This window comes from Antrostomus carolinensis, unplaced genomic scaffold (assembly GCF_000700745.2).
Source record: "Antrostomus carolinensis isolate BGI_N321 unplaced genomic scaffold, ASM70074v2 scaffold1642, whole genome shotgun sequence".
NCBI lineage: Eukaryota > Metazoa > Chordata > Aves > Caprimulgiformes > Caprimulgidae > Antrostomus > Antrostomus carolinensis.
This window is the reverse complement of record NW_010301446.1, coordinates 9,552-31,748: the sequence shown is the minus strand read 5'-3', so window position 1 is coordinate 31,748 and position 22,197 is coordinate 9,552. Positions and strand designations below refer to the sequence as shown.

Sequence of the window (22,197 nt, the reverse complement as noted above, 5' to 3'; positions counted from 1 at the left end):
CCAGTAAACACCCAAGCAAGTCTGAGTATCCTGTTTCTCCAGCGCAGCCTCCACCACTGTGCAATTATTTTCTAAGATACGCCTGATTTTGCATCCTAGCGAATTAAAACCAGAATCACAGACACATCCCAGATGTACAAAGACAATGGAATCATCAGAAATGTATACCCAAGCTGCACGCATGAGCATACACATGCAGAACATCTCTAGCATTAAAAAAATGGAATATACAAGTGGGGGTTTTTTTGATTGGTTGGGTTTTATAAAGCAAGGTTTTTTTGGTGTTCAGGTGTGGAAGTTTTGGGTTTTTTTCCCTTCAAGTAAGGCACAAATATTATGCACGTCCTTCAGTTGTTTTGAGGGGGTTTTTGTTCATTTGTTTTTAAATGTAGGAGGTACCACCAAACTATTTAGCACCCCCAAAGAAAGGTATACTTCCCTTTTCAAAATTGGGTGACTTCTTTTCTTATCAGCAAAAGGAAATAAAATCAGGTGCATCAACAGAAAAGTTTTGTTTTCTTCCTCTTCCTTTCATGAATAACGAACAGTGTAATTCCTCCATCTTTGACTATACCAAAGGACAGTTGAAAGTTAACACTAAAAAGTATTTTCTGGGAAGATGGAATTTCAAGATAGCATTGCTGCTTTTCAAGATGACAACTTTGATTTCAAAAGCGTTTATTTAGATGATCATCTGCTAGTTAAGGCAGATTAAACTGATTAAAGTGGTTCCTTTTTAAAACAACAGGAGTTATTTAAGTTTTCTAATGTTCTGTGCATTATCAAATTAAGAACTATGCCAGTCTGTAACCAAAAGTGATATGCCCAGTTTAACTGTAGGGTCACAATATATAAATTAATTATGTGCAGAAAAACAAATCCCTCAAAGGGAGAACGCTATATACACTATGTGAGTAGCTTATTTTAGATTTAGGACTCTAAAGCATCTTGTAAACATAAAGTTGCTTTGGATAAAGCCTCTCTTCTTAACTTGATGCACTCAAATAAACACCAAACTGAGCAGGGAAACAATTACTCATAACACTACACCCACCACTTGCTATCAAGAGAACAGTTCTAACCAATACACATCCACCCAAGTGACAGAAGACAGAGGTATGAAAATAAAAGGGAAAATGACAATCAGCATGAGATTTCATGACACTGCTAACATGTCACCACCTGGAGAACTTTCCAGAGTTGTATTTTTTCAGCACAAACTGCTCACACAGTATTGAACAGAGTACAAACCAGCCAGGTTTTCCAAGCAGCTAGTCAAGTCTGCAAGCTTACCCATCCCATTCAAAGCAGTAGCCTCGCTTCCTTCAGGGAGAAAATCAACTATTTTAGATCCAAACCTATTTGTTGCACACATCAAGATCAAGTTGCAAACATTTCATGTGTCAAAAGCACTAAAACTACATCTGGTCAGATGTTAGGATGCAGAAGCCATGTACAGAAAAAGTTTAATTGCAATAACCCAGAAACATACCTGAACCAAAACAAACAAACAAAAAAAAAAAAAAGCTCCTAAATATGCAACGGGGTGTTACTACTTGGAACCACCATTCCTTTCTTCATGGAGAAAAAAAAAACAAACCAAACCAAAACAGAGTTAAATGCTACCAATTTATTCAGCAAGCCTGCACATAAATTTCTAGTCATACAAGAGCAACTTTTGCTTTTTTTATCAAATACTCCATCATCACAAAGAAAACATTGCTTTTACCTATAACAAAAAACACTCCGAAGATTTTATTTAAATATAAGTCAACACTAAAGTGGTATTTTATTTTATTAAACCTTAAGTCATTTGTAGTGGTTGGTTAAAAAAAGTAATTTGTAAAGCTAAAAGCATTTATTGGAGAAAAACCTTTTACTTAAGAGGTTAGTTCTTCTGCTGAGATTAAGAAATCATTTCTTCTTAAACAAGCACAAACACTGTCACATACACCATACTTAGATCAGATGTGACCAACACAAGTGTCCAGTAAATAAGATCAGAAAGTTCTCATCTCCTCCTCACAAAAAAAACCCCAAAAACCAAATCCACTGTTTTTTTTCCAGTTCTTTATTTGCTAACTTCAGCTCTTATATGAATATATTCAGAAGGCTTCATATGAAAATGCCAGCATTCGCATTTCAAATGAAAACGTATTTCTTCCAAAATATTCAAGTGTGCATACCTAAGAATAAAGGACAAATTCATAGACATAATGAGAAGGAGAGAAAATACTTGTAATGACACTGCTACAGACAGAAAGAGGCATGACTGCTAAATAAAATCAAGTACAACAGAATAACTAGAGGGGAATAAGCTGGAGTACAGAGGTATTGTGTTTGGGACTACTAGAGACTGGGAGCTTTTAAAGACAGAGAGAACACATACATAGTAACACTGCTCTAAGGAAAGCTTTTAGAATTTTTTTCTCCAAGCATTATTCATTAATCAGCCATTCTTCATGCTAAGCAGAAATGTGACTGACCAAAATGCAAAACGCTGCTAAAAGGCTGTATGCATTCACTGAATGACAGAGTTTCCTTGATACAAAAGTCTGAAAAGTGAAATTTGAGACTGAATATGCTCAAGTCACCATAAATGCATCCAGCAGACAAAAGGCACTTGTATGCCTGTTTTGGGAAAGAAAAAAAAGGGCAGAAAATATGTTGCTTCTAATTCAACATCAAATAACTAGTGAAAAATCCCCCCGGAAGCGGAGAGCAGCATACTGATGAGTTGGGTCATTCTTTAAGAATGATTTAGCTACTGACAAAACATAAATTCAGTAATTCAAACTGTTGTCCCATGAATTATCTGTTTAGGCTGAGATCAAAGTAGACAAGATCAGTCAATGAAACTACAAAAACAGCTTTATTAGATTTCTTTAGTCTACACTTGCTAAAAAAAAAAAAAATAGAAAACAACGGTCGCTTAATGTCAATACAATCTTTCGAATAGAAATAATTGAGCATTTGTTCTTGAGAAGAATGCTCAAAACAGTTCTTTAAATATATTAACCTAGTTAAATGAAAGGTTTAAATGTCATTAACAATCAAAACAAAGAATGTGGAAGTCTTAAATGGCATTAACAGAAAATTGCTAGTTATGAATGATGACATTTGATGCAGCAATATTTTCAACCACCTACAAGGGAAAATAAATCCTACCAACACTGTTTCCTTACTGAAACACTCTTATTCATGCTGCTATGCTTCATATAGCAAGCACCCAACAGATCCCTGCCATGTCCTCAGGAAAAAAAAAAAATCAAACTAAAATTAACATCCTTGGCATAATGAAGCTCCTTTACAAAGAAGTGCCAGAAACTTGTGTACCAGCAGCTATTTCATTATAACCTTAAGGCATCTAAGCTTATGTTTTCTTTTTAATTTAAGCATGAAGTTCCTAATTCAAGTACAAAAAGCATGAAAGCTAACAAAGATATATACTATATCTTAAAAGATTTTCTACAGAAAGATACTGCAGTAGAAACATACTGATTTTGCTAGTTTCTTTGAATGAATGAAACCAACTCCAACAAATGAATCGGATCAGAGAAAACTACCATTCCAGGTGTGCAAAGTACAGCACAAGATTAAAATGTAAACAATTTCACAGCTTCCTGAAATCAGGTTCAGTTAGTTAAGACATAAGTGTTCCTTTAGTAAGAATTTTATTTCAAGAAAGGAAGACACCGAAAGAAGGTTGTCAGAATTTCTTCTGGGGCAAGGTGATCATCTCTATTCTTGTCCTAAATCTGTGGTTTCTCTTCCTAAAAAAAGAATAAGCACAAAAAGATTAAATAGCAGGTAGAGTGTAATCAAGAAAGATGGAATGGCTGATTTCAGTATATTTTAAGATAGCAATCCCTTTCCAGCCATATCAGGAATGTATTTAGCACATTGAAAGATTTCATAAGTAACTTTTATTGCCTCCTTGTTCTAAAATTGGTCTTTGGATACCTAAAAGCAGATGCAAGGGCAGCTATATCAACTACATCAGAAAAATCCACAGAAATCTTGGATTAGTGAACTATTAAGACTAAAGCCGGGGTTTTTTTCTGCTTTGTTTGAAAAGCACGTAGTCCATTATTTGAGGACCAAATTAGCTTAAAACTCAATATCTAGGTCCTTTCACTTCTTAAAAGTCATTTGCTAATTAGCTCTTCCAAAATTCCTCAATTTTCCAGATGGGGAAAAAAGGCTTCCAGGCTGTCAACCTGAAAAAAACCCTCTGACCTCTCTGCAGGAATTCAGGCACTTGCACCGCACCCGTCTCGAAGCACTGCGGACATCTCCCCTCTGAGCACAGAATGATCCATGCTGCCCAGGTTAGGAACTCCCCTGATCACCAAAGGACATAAAATATAACATATAATTTTAGATGACAGTAGCCACACTGACGTGTGCTTTAAACATGAAAGAACATGTGAAGTTGCAGCAAACAGCTGCCAAAGACCTGTGGAGTCCACCTTTTGGTTTTGATAAGAAAATTAGGGGTTTTGTTTGAAGAAATAAAAATGAGTCACAAAGCAGATGAGCCACATTCTAAAATCTATTCAGGCACAGCAGTATCTGCCTGCTGTCCATCACCATACCACCTTTTGAGGTTTTTACGGAAAAACATCAAGGCTATCAATAGTAGCAGAAAGAAAACTTGACTCAAGAATAAATTCCACCAACTGAAAACTCCGATGTTAAAGGAGAAAAAATTGTGACAACATAAAGAGTGCCAGTCTCAATAAAAAGCCTTTATCATAATCTTCCCCAAACCTAATGCATGCAAACTCTTTCTGCATTAATTTACTCTCTACTTCTCAGCTGTGTTGCCCATATTTCTGCTACTCTCTTGACTACAGTAAATTTCAATTAGTCTTCTTTTGGCTTACAAAGACAGGATCTCAGGTAGGATGTTAATTTCTAATTTAACTTGTCTTGTATTCATGTGTGCTTTATGAAGACAAGGAGAACACCTAGAGGGAAATCACAGTATTCCATTTCAATGCAACGACCAAAGCTTTAGTGCACCACAGCTTCGCTGCTCCTCAACTGTTAAAAGTCTGAACAGAAATGACAGCAGACTTGGGCTTAATCTGAAGATCAAACAGTAAATGAAACGAGAAAACTTAATTGTTCTCTTATTTAATTACTCATTTTTGTTCAACTTAGAGAAGAAAAGGTTGAGAGGGATCTGATCACAGGTTTCCAATAACTAAAATGTAGCTGTAGAGAAGATGGAGGTACTCCCTTCACAAGGATATACTTATTTTTTTCCTTTTTTTCTTCATTAAAAATCTTTCTTGAAAATGTGTTACAAACTGAATTACTTTCCAATGAAAATCAATATTAAGCCACTTTTGTCACCACAAAGCATTCCAGACAATGAAAATATTCTGTATTATAAAAATAATAAAAAATAAAATCACTGAACTTTACTAGCTGTTCTCTTTGCCAACAAAGCATCAAGAGTCAAAATGAAATTCAAAAGTTGAACTCGTTCTTCAGACATTTTATTATTATAAAGCCTTAGGTGAATGTGACAATATTTATATCAAAACAATCTTTTAATTTCTTCTTTTCTACCCACATACTACTTGGGAGTCTTTGGACAGATCTACATTTATGCTTTTCATCTTGCCTGCAGTACAACATCATTAGGGATGTGCAATTTTGCCTGACTGGTAATTTGTCTGCTGCAGGGAATAAAGAAAATGTTTTGTTTGCAGGATCTTTTCCCTTGGCAAGAGATTGAAGACATAGGAAACACGAAGGGTACTGTTTCTCTAAAGAACTTACACATTCAGACTAGCATGAGCCTCAAACAAATGCAGTCTTATTGATAAATGACTTTTAGAAATTTATGTCATCAAATCAATTAGGATAAACTGTGAAAAAAGCCAGCTTTTACAAGTGCATTCTGCCTGTATAAAGAGTTACTGTCAAATACACAACATTTTTTTCCCAGAACTATTTCTCTAACATCTTCAGGATACAACTTTTTCTCCCTTGTTATCTACTCGGGTAAAATCAATTTTTCACAAAATTAAATTATTCTGGTTTCAGAAAAGCTCTACATTTCTTAAACCTTTGAAACTTCTAAAATGTCTTCCTGCCTTATCCCTTCAGCCACATTACTTTATTACAGCACATCCATCCTATACTCCTTCTCTCACCATATCAAGCATGAAAAGATGCTTTGTAATGTCCTTCAGGGCTCAGCTTTGCTGGTTTTGCAACATTTGTTCCCCTTAATTAGATCAACCTTTGGCAAACTGTCCAACAAGCACCTCTGTGTTTCCTTTCATGTGACCCTTTATACACAAAGGGGCCTTAAAAAAAAAAAAAAAAAAAACAATAAAAAAAAATTAAGTTCTCCTTCAAAACAACCACCAAGTCAGCAATGACATGTGGCACTTGACACTGGTCAGGGCTGATGTATTGCAACTATTTCTTCTTAGTCACTCAGTTTGCTTTTCTATAGTTCCCCACCTGCACCTGCTCCCTCTTTGCACTCCGAGTTATAAGCGCTTTGGATGAAAGATGTTTTGTTTTACCTTTGTACACCAAGCAATCACTTGTCAGGTGAGTATTCAAACAGCAAGCTACCTAAGAAGAGTTGCTGCAAACTAGATCTTGAGCTGTACTTTTCACACCATTTTCACATACACACAAAATTAAGTAAAAGCATAGGATCGTTAAATTGAAAAGAATAAAAGATCTAAACTTGTTGCAGAATCAGTCGCACACCTAGATGAAGTAAAAAAAAAAAAAAATAGAAATCTGCTTCATAGGAAAGACCACAAATTTCTTCAATTTTTAAATTCTCATTTTTCCATCTAAAACATGAGACTGCATCCAGTAAGGTAGACTATCCGTAAGCCTCTGCAGCAAGAACCAGGAGTTCAAGGCTGACACAGCACAGGTAAGCATTACAAGTGCAAGTAAGCATCAATTGTTAAGGTAGCACTTTGCCTCTTGCAAACCCAGTACATAAAGCTGATTATCTCTGCTCAAAAGCCACTGAAACTAGAAATGACAAGAGAAGCAAGCTGATTGCTAAGAGCTCTGCTAGCACGGTAACACCAGAGACTCAGGTCTTTCCATCAGGCTATTCTGATCCAGCTGCAAACACCCAGATACAACATCTGTTGAGTCAGGTTTGCTTAGGAGGGCATCAGACAAACATTTTTAAAAATATTCCCTATGGATTTTTCTCTTTAATTGAAAAGACAAAAGACACTACCACTATGTTCCTTACTACGTTTTTTTTTTTAAAAAATAAGTCAACATACTGTTTCCAAAGCTATTCAGTTTTGTCTCCTTGAAGCAAAAGCAAGAGATTATTGTTAAAAACAAAAGTTGCGCGAAACTGTCCAAAGTCTAAAATTTATGGAAGCTTCTGTTACTAAAAAACCAACACACTTGAGTTCAGACTTCCTGAAATGCCATTTACAAGCACTGTAATTTCAGGTAAGCCGCATATACTAAAAAGGAAGTGAGACTGTTTAATAGAACAGGATCCACTACACTGAACTCCAGAATACAAACCCATATTTAAAATCAGTGCAAGTAATTCTTGTTTTATGTAAACCATTCTACTGCAAAACTACCCTGTACAGTACACAACAGAGCACTACTAAAGCAATGTAAACATCTGGCTTGTGAAAAATACACTCCAACACGCAGGATGCAAGCTGGCAATGGAAGCATTACCCATCTGCAGAGTATAAAGCCCCAGCAGATCTACTGCCTTGCCCTCATCATCCTAAAATATGTCCCAAACCAGTCCAGAAGGATGCCTGCACCAAATCAGAACACAAACTGCTCCACTGCACAGCTACAGCAACCTTTAACGAGACATTGCACACACAGCAAAATCAGCCTCTAGAGCTGTTACATGGGGAAAGAAAAACTTTTATACAACCTTAATGCAATCAAACCTATAATCTCAAAAGCATTCAACAATTTCAACCTCTGCATGGCATTTGCAGGAGCACAATTATGCTTCTGTTCTCCCAAGCTAAAACAGGATTATTTCATTGCCTAAGTGCACCGGCATCTGTGCCCTAACGGATCCTGGCTCACAAGTCAATCTGTTTTGGCAGTTACAGGCTTCCTAATTTGAATTTTAAGAGTGATAAATTTAACAATACCAGAATCATTCTTAAATTTCAAGGCAAACACAGAGTGGCATTTTATATAGATTTATATAACTAAAGTTTTCAAACAAACCTGTCTGCTCACACACTTGTTAAGTGGTGTGCAGGATAAAAGCTGGACTTAAAAACCTTCAGAGCACACTTTTACTCAAACTCCAATCCTCTACTCTGTGTGAGCCACAAGCCATCATCAGAGGCCCCTCCTCTCTTTGTACATTATTTCTATAGTTTATCTGAACCAAATCATCTTCTCTTTCCACAGCAACGACCTTGAAGATGACACTGCCTCCAAGCTATACCCCTGTGTCTAGACTAACCCCTCAGCCTACCTGCTATGGCTTTGTAGCCGACACCCTCATCAAGAGCAGAGACAGACAACTCTCCCCCACCAATACTTCACATCCATAAGACCCCACGGACGCATCTCCAGACTGTAGTGGAAGGGCCACCTCTTTCCACATCCACCATTTCAGGCTGTATTTCAGGTTTTGGACAGTAAGCTGTGAAGAACCAGGCTGGTGAGTCCCATATGCTTAACGTGCATTACAGGTGGCAGAAGGATTCTCCCTTGCTCCCTTCCATTCTTTAGTGTCCTTACTTTACTGTCAAAGTTAGTTTTTACATCAAGATTTCCAAGGATGAACAATCTACCTTGTTACACAGCATCACAAGTTTCCCAAGAATGAAACAGGGACCTGAAACTGCCCTGTTTCCACAAGCAGCTGCAGGTGACATGAAGTCAGAGCATTCTGTAAAAACAGTCTCAACCACTAGCAGAAAACAGAATTTTCACAACACAGATGTGTGTCAAAGCATTATTTTAAATGAAATTTTGAATTGTTTAATTTAGTTGACCAATTGTTTCATGTCTGGATTTGCACAATGAACCAAATGTAAACTCTCAAGTAATTATGGCAAGATGAATCAAAATTTTATCAAGCTTATTAGTTAGCACAAAAATAGCCAATCGATTTGATGTAAAAGTGTTCTTAAAATGTTTAAATCCTTACAGATTTGCCATATCTTCAGAGTTCTCTAAAGGACTTGCATTTCACCTGTATTTTTCATCCTTCAAACCTTCTCCAATATAAATCACCTACGGCTACAACTTCAGCATATTACAGCTCATTCATCACCACTTACACTTAAATCTACGCTCATGAAACTGATTCCATTGACAAAAGTTTGATTAGATGAGCACTGATATTTTATTTTTTTTAAAAAAAAAGCATGGAAAGGCAATCCAGCAAATAAAAGTAAAACAAAAACCTGTATTATCTCCAGTAAGACAACAGGGTTCATGACATTTGGATCCCACATACTCTTCACTCACAGTGAAAAAAATCCTGGTAAGAAAGCAGCTGCTGACTGTCAGTTATTTTAAGAGCATAAAGCTTTATGTAGTTACTAAGATCAGGGAAGGCCAACGGAACATATTAGTCCATTCACAAGGAAACTGAATAGCTTAGATACAGCATGTCCCTTCGGTGTCCAACTTGTCACATACACCCCTAATCTACTGATTACCGAGGGCACAGCTCAAGTACCTATTACTATTGTACAAATTAGACTTACTCAGACGCGGGCAGATGTCAAGTAGAACAAGGCACCCTCATTCAGCCTGTCAGGAAAAAATCAGCATAGGGAATGGGTATGCATCTCTGTGTTGTGGTTGAAGTACTTTATTTCTACAATTTTACGTTAAATATTATCCAATATACTTATTAATTAATATTTTTTAAGTTTATGAATATAGGAGTCAATATTACTAGGTGAAAAGGCTTTTATTGTACATTCTCACTTTATTAACAAAGCCACATTTTAACTTAATGGACTAAGTTGCAGTATACATTTTAAACTCTAAAGCTTGTTGCTTGAGCAAAGGGGAAACATTTTTCCACCTTTAATCAGAAATCTTGTGCATTCAAAACTGCGCAGTAGTAAAACGTGATAAAAACTGTAATAGGTAAACAGCAATTTCCATTATACATCCCATAAACTTTATATAACTGTATAAATACCATTCACAGATAGAAATATTACAGCACAGAGGTTAAAGCCAAGGTTATGATCATGTAGAACTGGGAAAAGAAATCAGTTCCTGCACCTCCACCCTGCAACAAGGACTACACTCTACTCAATTCACAAGCTATCCCATTATTTCTTACCCATATTCACCCTTGCAATAACCCGTAAGAACTAATGAAACCAGCCAGACAAATATTACCTGTTATTGCAGCTACTAATGCTGACACAGAGGAGTCACTGTAGGCAAATCCAGAAACACTGTTCACAGTGGGTGTCATTGGCTGTAAGCCTTATCCGCTCGCTTAAGTATCAGAGCACAACCTGATCCAGCCATATGCTGAAGAGCATGTAAAGCTGACTGCTATGCAACTAAAAGGTCCTTAACAGCAACCATCTGTACAAATTAAATGCTAGCCCCACAAAATAACTCTTATGTATTTTTCAGTCTTTTCTGAAAATTACCACGCTAAAATATAGTCAACATCTGTAAATACACTCAAATTAAAATGAAGCTATTATCAGTAACTATGGCATCACTACAAAAATATTTCAAGCTATATAGACATTTACACCTCAACTATAAAAATAATCAAGTTCCAATGTTACTAAGCTGATAATAACAAAGATGCCTTATTAAAAAATAGAAAGTTATTTCTCAGCTGCAAATTTTTCCAAGTTCTGTGAATGGATACCCATCCAGCAAGTAAATATAACAGTACTTGTCTAACACACTGTACCTGTCTAAAGCACAGACTTACACAAGCCTGTACAGACCAGATGGCTACACAACTACTGCTTCCTTCATTCACGCTTACACCCCCTAGAAAGCTACAGCAAGAGTTTAAAACTAAAGATTTTTAGTTATGAAAAAGTTCCTTTGCCCTAAGGAAGCAGCCTAGAAAGCTGTAACAAAAGAATCTGAACCAAACCAAGTCTTTGGCGATGTTCCCTCCCCTCATTACTAACAGCAGAAATCTCTGCCGTTGAGTTTGGAGAATTTAAACAGCGACACTTTGACAGTGTCATCCACGAAGGAAGCAGTAGATCCCTCAGTAAGTCCTACTTGACTTACTGAGTCAGAGGTGGGACCACCAAAGGATGACTGTCTCAGAGGCAGACCAGAGCAGCTCAAGAAGCTGCAGAAGGAAGCTCTGCCCACACGAGCTAATCCAGGGACTCTGCTTGAGCCCTGAACAGAACCTGAAAGCAAGGAGAACAACATGTGCCATGACCAAGGAATCAAATACTCGACTACTCTGGTTATCCGCAAAAAGCATCACAGAATATAATATTTTTATTTAAAATATTATTATTAAAAGTTTTATTACTATTATTATTATTAAATAATATTCCATATTCTCTCTACTACTCAGCCAACTGTGAGAAAGCCTTTATGGACTTTGGCCACAAGAGAGTAATTTCAAGCTCACAGAGTAAATCAAATCATCACTGTATCTCCTGGGTAAGTGGGCTGGTTCAGTAGAAGGATTTCTCCTGCTGCTTCATAAAGAATCCAGCATCTGGCCAAGACACTGTTACAAATAAATCCTCCTGCAGCCTTCCTGAACTGGCAAGCACAGCCTGGAAGAAGCCAAGGGAAAGATGACTACAAGCCAATATTATCTTGAATCAGATTTTCTCTCGACTGAAAGCAAGACAGACTATCAGCCACAACTTGCAGACGTGGAACCTCATCCCAGAATGAGGAAATTAAGCATTAATGACAATTTTTAAAAGTAGTTACTAAACTACAAGTCAGAAAACCATATCTATGAAAATATGCAAAGGGTTCCAGTAAGAGAGAAGCCTAAAAACCATATAAAAACCTTTTTCTTAGATCTAAGTAACAGAAAAGGCAAATCCCACGCAAGAACCCAAACTCATTCCTACCTAGGAGTTTAAGCAATTATTAGTCTATTATAATAAAAGGATACTTTTCACTTTAAAAAAGGAACAAAATTTTCATTGTGTAGCATTACTAAAAATGCAAAAAAATCAGAAATTGAGGTGCCTGAGGTAACAACAGTTCTTCTAACTTGAGTTCTTCAGTGCCGAGAAAAGCACTGAAGTTGTCCACAAAGGTGCCATTCTCCTGGATAATTATCATTAGAACAAAGCAGTAGCTCCAGAGTATCAAAACTTATGGTTTAAAAGAAAGCACTCAAAACCACATTACTCATATTATACTTAAAACAAAAAAATAACCACGAAGACTATAATGGAAAATCCTAAAATAACATGCTGCTTTAATTCTCAACTGTTACTGGAAATTTGGCAAAAAAAGGGAAACACTAGAAACACAGCGTATTTATGGAGTCCATCTGACAAGTAAGACATTGCATCAGCTAATTGTGACCATAAAAAATGACCTTGTTTCCACAAAAGTAAATCCTTTAAGTACCTATTTAGGTACAGTTACATTCTGGCACAGAGGTTCTTCCCTTCCTGTGATAGTTTGGAAGCACAGTTTAACTGCATGCTCCCAGAATATTGTCATGTTCCAGTAGACAAGAACTGAAAACTTTCTGCAAAGCTTTTATTGACTGCTACTATTCCCATCTTCTTTAGGGCAAATATAGCAGAATTCCAATCAAAATTAGACAAGGACAATAAAGAGTTAATAACCTGTCATGTAGAACAGGTAGCACCTGTAAGCTTGACAGATGTGCTTTCTGTAAGTACCAAGTTAACCCTACTAAAGGTTATCCATATACCCAATGTCAACATTTTTTTGCTGATGTCTAGAACACACTCGGGAGTCAACAGTAAAAGCCTTTGGTAGAATGATCATTGTAGAAAAGTTAGGTGTCACGGTTAATCATTTATGAAATCATATATGATCTATAGCTCTGTCTTCCAGCTCTTTATTTCAATTATCAACTTTGTCTATGGTTTCCACGAAGGGCTCTACATTCACAGCTTTCCAGAACCAAATGAAACTGTCAGGCAAATGGCACAGTTAGAAATTCTAAGTTAAGGGAAAAAAAAAATTAAAAAAAAATCCCACATTAGCATTTTGGGCTTTTTAGAAAACACACATCAGTTACTCACAAAGTGTCTCTCCACATCATCTCTGATAAGCGGAAATATCTCCTCTGTTCTTCATGCACCTGTAGTCAAACAGAAAAGAATTGAAGCAGAGTCACAGACAGACATCCTGAAATAGCATCTGCCTCTCAGATCCCACGGGTTTGCACAAAACGAACCGAGATTCATTCTAAACATTCACACACAATATTTTTTCCCCATTTCACTAACTTTCTCCAGGATAATTACAGAGATAAAGGAGCACAAAAGAAAGAAAACTGCTTCTTGTTTGCATGTATTACGCTGCTCTTTGCTGTGGAAACAAGGATGAATTATGAAAACTAATCAAGTGAACACAGAGAGCACATGCCCTAGATTTTTCAAATAATCTCTTGGTTTAACCCAGTTGTTCCTGAGCCTGCCTATCCCATGAACAATTTACTAAAATGGAAGCTGTGACTCATTAAAGCTAACTTTTATTTTAAGAGGGAGAGAAACAGCTCGAATTATTTATGTGCAAGACGTAATCACATTAATTTGTACAGAAGAGGCCAAAATTTTAATGACTTCCATTATTAAGATCTAATTTAGTTGATCAAAAACTCCTTGTTCAATTTTTTTAATGTCTCAAGAATACAGTATCTTACAGCTCTTAACCAAAATGAAAGACTACAGACTATGTTCAAGTTTGTGAACTTGTACTTCCACTTGAAGGGACGGTGAAAAAGTTGTGACACTTCAATTTGCTGACATCATTTAGCAGCAAGCGTTGCAAAATATAAACTATGCAGTACCCCTGAAAAAAGCCACACTTTTGATTTTTGGTGTTTTATATATTTGATATCGATAAAGATAAGTGAATTATAAAAAAGTAATAGCTGTATGAATTAGATATTTCTTTAAAGCAATTTGCTATTCATTCACAGCCCAAAGCAGAAATTCCTATTTCTTGATTAATACTTTCATCAAACAAAAGTAAATCAGTATTTTTGGATATGGCCACAAAACAGTGAATCTATGTAGCAGATTCGAAATAACAGGTCAGTTTATATATAACAGAAAACAGAAACTTGTGCAAATTATCGTCTCTCCTAAATTTCTCTGTCCTGTTATGACTAAAATTCTGACTTCAGAGAGTAGCTCACAAGCATGAATTATAAATTCAGTGTATGCTTTGCAATACTTTAAACATGCCGTAACAGAGACAGCATCAAACAGAATCGTTTAACAGCATCTAACCTGCCCACTCCCTCCCACTGATGCTGGAGCAGCTGGAAGAATAAGGTGGTTCTTAACTCCTGGGGTTGCTGCACCTCAGGACATCCTCTTGTTTCAAATAAACTCCAGGTTTTCTTCTATTAAAGAAGTCTGCTGTGTAAATAGGATATGTTTTATCTCTCCTCCATCACAAAATGAACATGTTCAAAAAGTACCACATACATCTGAACTGCTTTCCCACCATCGTTCTCAGAAATAGTTATTTGCAAAGTCCTACATGATGTGCAGCATGGTCAGTGTAACTAGAACGGATACTGCAGCCTCACTCCTTGTTGTACCATCCTGTGGGCCTTGCACAGGCTTCTCTGATGAGGCAAATACACTACGCAACAGTATGAAGGGACCAAAAGACAGCTGGCCCCCAACTTCACAATATTAAGGCTGGGATTAAACTAATTCTAAGAAATAAAGTTGGCCTCCTCTCAGGCAAGCATACACTGCAGATGGGTTTGTGTATATTGTTAAGCATCTTCTTCCCACAAACCTCCTCAGTGAGGTCAAAACCATGTTCCTTTGATGTGGTCTTTAATGTACTTATCTGTACATATCAACTATACTGCTCAATCCAGCTTCCTTAAGATTGAGAAAATTCAATTATTAACTACAAATAAAAGCTTTTGGGGTTTTTTTAACCTTTCCATTTTACATACTTTCCCTAAACAGGTCACTCACTCCAAGTCCACTTATCTACAAGTTTGTTGAAGTTTTTGAAGAAATAAACGTGAATAGCACATAGTAAATTTGTGCTGCAGAAAACAAAACTTAGACACGAATTCCTGAAAAGATCAGTTTCACCTTCTTCCAGAGACTGTTTAAGACATTAGACTGGCCAAACTATTCACATACAGTCAGTACTACTTCTAATAAATTTAAATCTTTTGCCTAGTTTCAAATAAAAAGCTATTGGAGTGACTTCAGAAATGAAATCCCTTCTATCTGTGCATCTCCTCCCCTCACCTGAAGGTTTCTCTGAGATGAGGTTTTAGCAGAGCAGCTTATGTTATCTGCTCACATTACTCTGTTGTGAAAGAAAGCTGAGCCAATTACACTGCAAGGTGAAAGCTGGAATTATTTTTTCTTCCAAATTTAGGATTATTTTTTTTAAACCATTGCTGATAGGACAAAAGAAACTACCTCTCTAGAGCTGTGTGGTTGGTTTGCAATACAAAATCATGAGAAATGCTACAGGTATTTTTTTCCCTGTACAGAGGAGAAAACTAAAGATTATAAAAATGAATAGTGCAGGATGGGCAAGCTGATGCACACAAGTTCTAATAGTGGCAACTGAAGGATTCTTCTTCCAATAAAGCACAAAATTCAGCAAGTGCATGAGGGATATTTACCAAGTCTCATTATGACAGAAATTCAGATAGTTCAAACTCCATGTTAAAATAAGATTTTTCATACTCAGAAAACTTTCCATTAACTTTCAACTTTAACAACAGAGCTGCTATCAACTGTTCCATCCTCACCATTGATTCTACATGCCCAACACACAAATATGAGAAATTCTCACCTCTGCTTACAACTTTACAGCTACTCCCTATGTTCACAGAAAGGACAAATCTGATCACCAGCACTAACTTGCCTCCCCCTGTCAGGAGCTGGGGTCTGAATTTCTTATTGCTGTGCAAGTTCCTCACATCTCTGGTTTGCAGCGTTTGCTCTTGGTGCTGCTGTTCTATTTTGCTATAATTCTTTCAGATATGCAAAGGCAAGTACATATATTTATGAATAATGATTCATTTCCTATATAACCCATTATAATTGTTTTAACAACCTTCAGCATGAATTTAGGAAGACAATTTAAAAGGCACGTGATTAAGACCCATGTAAAATTGATTATCATTTCATAGAGTAGTTATACTAACTCTAATTCCAACTCCATAAAATAAATAAAAACATTACACGTGTCGGTCATATGTCAGTGCACACAGCTCACACAGCAGACACTCTGTGAAACTGTTTTATTTTTATGCCTATATTTTATCTTCTATCAGAATGCTCGAGATTTTTCAGAGTTGCCAGATGATGCACATGGTTTATACGGGTTACTCGTATCAGTTACACTCAGCTTTTCAGAAACAACAGCAAATCTGTGACACAAGACAAGTCAAAGAGCATACAATAAAGCGTGTGGGGCACAGTCTAGGAAGACATTAGATGAACAAGCCCATGCATCCTCAGTAGCAAACATATGAGCATAGAGTGAACATGAAAAACACACCCATCAGGTCAGAAGACAGACCTCAGCGAACACATCACTTCTACAGAAGGCAAGCTGGTTTCAAATGATGCTCAGAAATCACAAAGGCAGAAGAAGCTGTGATTTAGCCTGAGCGACAACGTCAATGCAGTCCTTTCTCTAGCACGGTTGCCAACAGAAATAAAAACTGTAACAAAACTTAACAGCTGGAAAACAAACTGTTGACTAAAACCACAAGGAGAAAGAGACTAAATTCTGGCCTTGGAAGATTAATGAAGGACACAGTTCCACTTACACTTATTCTGACCTAACAACCACTTGCCTACCTCGTGCTGAACCCAACAAACCAGCCAGCTGCACAATTCAACAGCAAACGGCTGTCAGAGGTCAAGAGTGCCCAGCACAGCCAACGCTGCTCCCATCAGACGAGCAAGGTGGTCCCACTCAGTCACACATGCCCAGCACCCACTGAGCAACACACCGAGAGCAGAAGAAAGCAGCATGGTCCCTTTTAGCAGCAGCTGATTAAATCTGACATTGAAATATACTCTTAAAAGAGTTGCTTTAATCTCTAAATAAGAAATAATAATAAGAACCTTTCTCTAAACACAGAAAAGTATACAACTAAAAAACCCCATTTTTATCTTAAAAGTAGGATGTAGAATAGCCTAATGTAGGCATTTTCAGCATGAACTTCATACACATTTCTGGGCATTAGCATAGCCTCCCATTTTTTACAACACACAGAGTTGTATTACATGACAGCAGCATTAACATATATCAAATATCACCTGATAATCAATAATTAACAAGTAGAATCATTACTATTTTCCACCTACAAACTAGAAGTATTTAAATATTTTCAATAAAAATTGAGTCCATGCACAAAAGAAACCCCGTATCTTCAACTACAGAAGATGCAACTGAAGCTACCAGTTTGCTTCAGTCAACCAAGGTACTGCATTTTAAAAACTCAGTGTCATAAAGGAAGCCAATAAACTGTTGAAATACAACTCTAAGTAGTAGAACAGATCTTATCCTAATGGAAATATAGTAAATGTATTAAGTGAAGAAGTTTTACCCACCAAAAGCAATGCTACCACGCTCATTAACTGCAGTTACATAATGTCCTTTGTTAATGTACTTTAAAGATATGTTCAATAAAAATTTTATTCAACCTATTTTAGGAATACAAAATAAACCAAGCTTCAGCATGTTCACACAAGCTTAGAAGTCTTCAGTAATATTTTATGTATAAAAAAGAAGCTTCTCATTAGTATAGTATTTCACTCATACAGCAAGAGAAAATAGCTCTCTGAAGACGATCGAACTATTATTACACTGCTTATAAACCACCTTCAGAGTAAAACACATGCAGTTTAAAATGGCACCAAAGGCAGCAGGAAAATGCTGTGCCATATTGGATGCCCCTATATTATGCTCTCAAAATCAGGAGCTTCAGCAATTACAGCATGGAATAATCCAATCCCAGGAAATGGGCTGTTTTCCAACTAGGTTGAGTCCTAATGAGACCAGCTCTGCACACAGTGATCTCAGCCCAGGAACAAAGGAGAGGAGGCTGCAGATGATAACCACAGTGACAAGGAGTTTAAGGTGCCAGCATGTGGAGGGGACAAGAAGGCAGCAGGGACCACTGTCCCAAATCTTTGGGCAGCACAAGTGAGACAAGCCAGCTCCCTGCCAGAGCCATGCAGACCTGACAGGTCAGTACCTCTCCTGGGTTCACATCAGCTTTGTTGCTTAGACAGTAGCACTGCTCTGTCCCTTCTGCCCAAACATCTGCTCCATCTCTTCATCCACATCTGCAGCTCCAAGCATTGTTCAGAGCTGTACATGGCACTCAGATGGTCTTGTAGTGGCAGTTACCTAAAATGCTGTTATATGCTGTTATCCTCCCACTGCTGTCACTACACACACAATCCAGAATAGGTCCCTGATGCTGACGATGCCCATACTTCTGTTTGTGGGTGTCCAGACTATAAAGCAAGCATCTTCCATGCCACTCCTCCATTAAAGGCAACGTGAGCTTCTGCCTCCGTGGTTCTGACTAGAGGAAGGTTTTTAATCATTATCTCTCAAGGGCCCTGAAAGTACAGTTATGTCTCCTAGCCTACATGGATTGCTGCTGTTTGTCAGGAGCTCCATTCTGGGGAGTGTATGTCACAGATTTAGAGGCATCAGTTAAACACTGCTTGGGAAGGGTTAATTAAAAGGCCAGTTCACATCAGACTGAAAACAAGTGACAACAACAGCAGGTGAAATCCTGTGAAGCTTCCTAGTAAAATAACACACATTTCTGTGCACTGAACTCTTCCAGTCTTCACAAGTGACTTTTGGATAGCCAGCATACATTATCTTACAATAACAGCAAAAAAGCTTAGAACATTAAAGCCCACTTTCTGATTTTCTGCTGTAAAACCTCTTGGTACACCTCTCCTATATCACACACCAGAGTATCAGAGTCACCTGCTTAACTGAGAAACTAAATCCATGGTATTTCCTTAAGCTACCATTCAAGTATCCATGTGACAAGCCACCTTGGAATCACTTTCTACTAAGCCATGAGCCTTGTAACCTGCTGTTACTTTCATCAGCCACATTCTTTACCTGTCACAGCCTCACCTAAACCACATCCTTGAGGGGAAAATAAATAAATAAATCTACATCTAAATATGCAAATAAAGGCCTGGGAAAAAAGCTTCTGGACCAAGTTAGTCAGCATGATTTCAAGCACCAAACACCATCAGTAAGCTTACTAATTCTGGAGTGCTGTTAAGGTGTGAAGGTGGAAGCTAAGGGAACACCAGGCTGCAGATCAACTTACAGGCATTAGTTTTCCTTTGTTTTCTAACAGCTGTTTTGAGCATACCTTACAAAAAGACACAACCATTGAACTGACAATTCAGGAAACACTTGGTGAGGTTATCCCCAGCACAACATAGCGTGCACCACTCACTGGCTTAGCATAAGCCAAACAAGTGACATCGAATAAGATGCATTTCACGTGTAGTAATTTAGCTTATTACCTAGTAGCATGTGTACATTTTCTAACACTACAGGATTAATAGCCAAGATGAGATTTGGATTCCTAATGCTACTTGTCCTAGAAATGGACATTAAGAATCTCCCAAACACAAGGACCTTGAGCATCAGTGCAACAATAGTCCGGCTCTTCGGCCCCTAATACCACTCATAAGAAGAGACAGAGGAGAAGGCACACGACTTTTAGATAACTGATTGGCAGGGAACAAAAAAACCAAGATCATTCTAGATGTCTCAACTTGTACCAAGAATCATTTCCATCCTTAAAATTCCTCTTAACTACACTGCACATGTGTGATTATTCTCTGACATTACATACATTTGTTCTCAACTCCACAGGAAACCATGAGGTTTGGCCAGAGCAAACCTATGAACAGGGAGGTTCCCTGGCTTACCCTTCAAGCAGCAAAGTTTGTTAAATAGGATAGTTTAAAATGAATGAATGTTTTGCCTCTGAGCAGCACAGCTTAAAATCGTTAGCCCAGTCTATCCATGATCAGAAAAAGTAAACTAAAGCTTTAGTCACATTCTGGTAAGGTTTCAAAGTCATTTAATAATCTATAAATATATGCATTTGTCTGTTTTCAGCTAAGCTGAACAAACTTCTCAAAAAGCTGAAAGCAATCAGTCTTAACAGTGTACCCTTGTGTTGCATACACGATTTTGTACAAAGAACTAAAGAGCTTCCTGTGTCTTTATCAATTGTTTTATTAAATGACCTAAGGCTATATTATTTGATCCACAACAATTTAACAATTACAGTATTTTCATCAAAGGAGAGTTCTGAGATTTTCAAGATATTAACATTGCCTGACATTTCAAGTGTATCAACCGGCTTTTGAAAGCACTGGGTAAAACACTGTCCTCATGGAAGCATTAAATATGACATCATCAGAGTTCTACAAAAGAAAATGAACTCTTTTTCATTTGAACATTTGCACGTTAAGCATTTAAACTGCTCTGAAGAGTTTAGAAACAAGAGTTTCCAAGAGCTGTTAATTTCTAATTAACTATATCCAAATCATGATATTTAACAATACAAAAGACTTCTAATTTCTGTCCCAGTTAAGGCTGACATATAGCATCAACAGCGTCTGCTGAAAATTTACACTTGACAAACATGTTACTCACCCACACAGTCTCTCATAAATCATCTATTTTGTACTGGGAAAATTCATCTCAATAATTTTCAATGCATCAATTTAAGATGCCTAGTGCAACATCTGGCAAAGGCAATATAAAGAATACAGAGCATGTACATACATATTTATTTATGTATCCTTCAAAGTCAAAAGTTTCCATCTACCAACAACACCAAAATATATTAATATTTTTATCAACACTCGAGAATATCTTTAAAAGTGCCTTTTTTCTTGGCTACATGAACCTTTTAATCAACATGTGCTAAAGGCTAAGTTTCACGTAAGGAAAGCACCACAAAGAAGTCAGACATGAAAGGTCAGACCGAAGATCTGTTTACCCAAGCTACCTGTCTAACAGCAGTCAACTCAGGAGCAGCGAGTAAAACGACACTGCACTCCTGACAGCCGGTGTTTGAGGGACTTCCCACAAACAGCATATCCAGAACGAAGTCTTTACCACTTTGCAATTCACTTCTTCCACTAACTGGTCTAATCATATTTCAAACTAATTTGTGCTCAAGATATCCTGTGACAGTGGAGCCTCAATTTAATTACACACCAGATAACAATGGACTCTCACAATATAATTACACATTACAGGAAAGTATTCTTCATCTACCACCTAATAATTTCCTAATGCACCACCCATAGTAGCCTTCCCACCTCCAAGTGTCATACTGGCTGCAGAGACTTCCCCAGTATTGTTTCCCAAAGAGTGCTCCTCTGCTGAGCCACCCCTCTGACTTACTGTACTGTGGCTCAACTGCAGGAAAAGCTGGGAGCACATCCACTCTGAACTACACACGTGTTGCCCAGTTTTGTTAACTGAACAGGAACAGTTTCACTAGGGTTTAGCCATTATATATAAAAAAAAATTGCATACATAAAGCATCTCAACTTTCTTACTGTTCATGGCAGGATCCCAGGGCTATGTTTCGCCATTCCCAAGTAGTCCAGGTTAATTTTGACATCTAGAACAAGGTTCAGGAAGAGAAAAAAAAAAAAAAGTCACACACATTTGCACACTATTATTCACTGTAGATGTTATTTTAAAGAATTGCAGGGTACAGCATCTCCGGCAGAGTTAACTATTGGCTTCTGCAGCTCTTTGAGCTCCGTCTGTACTGTGAGTGGAAAATTGGATAGCCTCACTTCTTGCCTGGAGGGAAAGTTCACATCACTCAATACAAATCTGTAGCGTCCTACTCTTTTCCATGTATACACAGTATTTCATACATAATTCTGCAAGACCACAGCTTCAAATAAAAATCCATTTCAACAATAGTGTGGAAGA

At 37.3% G+C, this 22,197-nt stretch overlaps 1 protein-coding gene across 1 annotated transcript in view; it reads right to left on the bottom strand.

Moving 5' to 3' along the window:
* Positions 1–21,876, bottom strand: part of LOC104521435 (kelch-like protein 13) — a 75,495-nt gene extending 53,619 nt beyond the window's left edge. Inside the window, exons 1-2 of the mRNA XM_010163430.1 lie at positions 21,810–21,876; positions 13,239–13,297 (exon numbers count right to left, since the gene is read on the bottom strand). Of these exons, the coding sequence (XP_010161732.1) occupies positions 13,239–13,258 (20 nt within the window). The 5' untranslated portion in view covers positions 13,259–13,297; positions 21,810–21,876. The remainder of the gene's footprint in view (positions 1–13,238; positions 13,298–21,809) is intronic.
* Between the last annotated feature and the right edge of the window lie 321 nt (positions 21,877–22,197).